Source organism: Phaseolus vulgaris, chromosome 8 (genome assembly GCF_000499845.2).
Source record: "Phaseolus vulgaris cultivar G19833 chromosome 8, P. vulgaris v2.0, whole genome shotgun sequence".
Lineage (NCBI taxonomy): Eukaryota > Viridiplantae > Streptophyta > Magnoliopsida > Fabales > Fabaceae > Phaseolus > Phaseolus vulgaris.
The window spans coordinates 33,551,528-33,553,767 of NC_023752.2; the positions used below are offsets into that span (position 1 = coordinate 33,551,528).

The window sequence follows — 2,240 nt, forward strand, 5'->3', positions numbered from 1 at the left end:
GTCTGCATTCCTCCTCAAGGGATGCCCATCTGCGCAGACGATAGGGCCACCAATGGGGTGCCCTTCGTCTTCGTCTACTCTGCCATCTTCAAAAGGTTGAAGCTACGCCTGCCCTTCACCTTTTTCGAGAAGGAGTTGATGATGGAGCTGAACGTCGCACCCTGCCAACTCCATCCAAATGCTTGGGCTTTCATCCGGGCATTTGAAATTCTCTGCAATTACTTCGGGCATAACGCCTCCGTGGACGTGTTCCTCTACTTCTTCGAGGCGAAGAACCCTGGGGACAGGTCCTGGGTGAGTCTGAATGGGGTTGCTGGACGGGTGCTCTTGGGCCTGTATCAGCAATCCTTCAAAGATTGGAAAGGTAGGTTCTACATGATATTTGCCACCCCACAAAGTCCAACATTGCTCGAGGGGTACCCCCTCTACTGGGTTCTTGTGGTTGAGTTCAAGAAACCCCGGGATCTCGAAGCCATGGCCCCCTACGAGCGCGAGCTATGTGGGCTGTTCCTGGGGGCCAAGTACAACTCTGCACTCCTCATCAAACATGAGTTTGATGTGTTGGCTTTGAAAAATAATTTATAGGTAGCTCTTCTTCTTTCACCTCTTAGGATACTTGCACATTCTCATGCATGCTTGCATACATTTTGACTTACTTGCATAACTAGGCCATCTAACTCTTTTTTTTCCCTTCGATGTAGATACGATGTCAGGGAAGGATAGGAGGAAAGCTTTGCTGGAGCTTGCCAAACTCCGGGGGGCCAAAGGGACTGGCTCCTCTTCTTCCACCACCGATCCTATTGCAGCCACTCCTCTCTCGGTCGTGCCAGCTGAAGGCCCCGAGCCAGGAAGGAAAAGAAGGAAGCTTGTGAAGGCCTTTCCTTCATCTGCTGCTGCTGCTGCTCCTGCTCCCTCAACCGAAGAAGAGAGCTCTGGCTCTCCTCTCATACACCGCAAGAGGACACTTCCAGCGGTTGGGGGGGCTTCATCTCTTCAGCCTGGGGAGATTGAGGTAGTGGAGATAGAGGAAGGTTCACCCTCGCCCCTCTCTATTCAACCTGCCCCAGTGCCAACATGCTCTCCCTCCCCCAAACAACTGCCATCCCCAACTCCTCGATCGCCATCTCCTCCCCCAGCAGGCCAACCACTTGGTCAATCCACTCCACCTGCCGGGGGTGATTCTGCTCGCTCGGGGGATCTCCCGGGACCTCTCGTGTCGCCACCACCACTGCCAACCTCCGCTGCTACCGCTGAAGGTGGTGCGGCCAGCTCTCGACCAAGCGGTTCTGGAACAAGTAATGAGAACTTCAGCCGAGTCATTACTCTGGTTCGACAGCTCATTCGCAGCCGGGAGCTTATCGAGTGGACCGGGGAGGAGGTGGACATGCACCTGGCGAAGCAGATTGTGCTTTCCTTGGAGTTTTCCACCCAGCACCGCAAGCAAATAGCCCTGGAGAAGAGGGTAAAGGAGCTTGAGCATGACAAGGAGTCACTGCAAAGTGACTTCAAAGCTGCCCAAGGGTCCATTGCCGTAATGAGGGGTATGGTGGAAAAGTCTAGGGGAGAGCACTTCGTGCAAGTCCAAGAGACCATCAAGACTGAGATCTTGATGGGGCAAGCTGTCAACTCCCTGGACTGCGAGGTGGCGCAACTGCGGGCCGAGACCTCCTCCCTACGCCAACTGAACTCACAACTAGTGGGGGAGCTCGAGTCCACCAGGAAAGCGGCCGCTACTAGGGAGAAGAAACTTGAGGAGGTGGTGGGCCAGCTGTCTGAAGCAAAGGGCCAATTAGAAGAAGCTGCCTCTTCCCTTGCTGCCCTTACCACCGAGAAAAATGGTGCAGAGGCCTCAAAGCAAAAATTAGAGGCTGAAAACGCCGATCTTATGAATGTGGGTGCTGACGCCCTTACTGACGGATTCGAGCTGGCGCTCGAGCAGATCCGATGCGTTCTCCCAGATTTGGACCTCTCACAGTTCAGCATTTATCACGAAGTGGTAGATGGAAAGCTCACCCCTCCTCCTTGAGCTCTTTCTCTCTTTTTTCTTTGTAATTTTATACTTCTGCACAATTTGTTGTACTTGAACTTGTATAAACTTTGTCGCTTAATATATACTAGTTTTAGACGCATATCTTTTTCTCCGCATTTTCTTAAACTTTGTATTTCTCTTTGCACACGACTAAATGTTAACCAACTTAGGCTTAGCGCGATCTGCCTTCTTTGATCTTGGCCTCTACTTT

At 52.2% G+C, this 2,240-nt stretch overlaps 1 protein-coding gene across 1 annotated transcript; it reads left to right on the forward strand.

The window, feature by feature from the left end:
* Positions 1 to 706: 706 nt before the first annotated feature.
* On the forward strand, positions 707 to 2,026 carry LOC137824979 (uncharacterized). Its single transcript, XM_068630653.1, has one exon. The coding sequence runs from the start codon at positions 707 to 709 to the stop codon at positions 2,024 to 2,026; it is 1,320 nt and encodes a 439-aa protein (XP_068486754.1).
* Positions 2,027 to 2,240: the final 214 nt, after the last annotated feature.

Bases quoted from the DNA above. Each gene is read 5' to 3' on its own strand.
- LOC137824979 (XM_068630653.1), top strand. From the start codon at position 707: ATGTCAGGGAAGGATAGGAGGAAAGCTTTGCTGGAGCTTGCCAAACTC.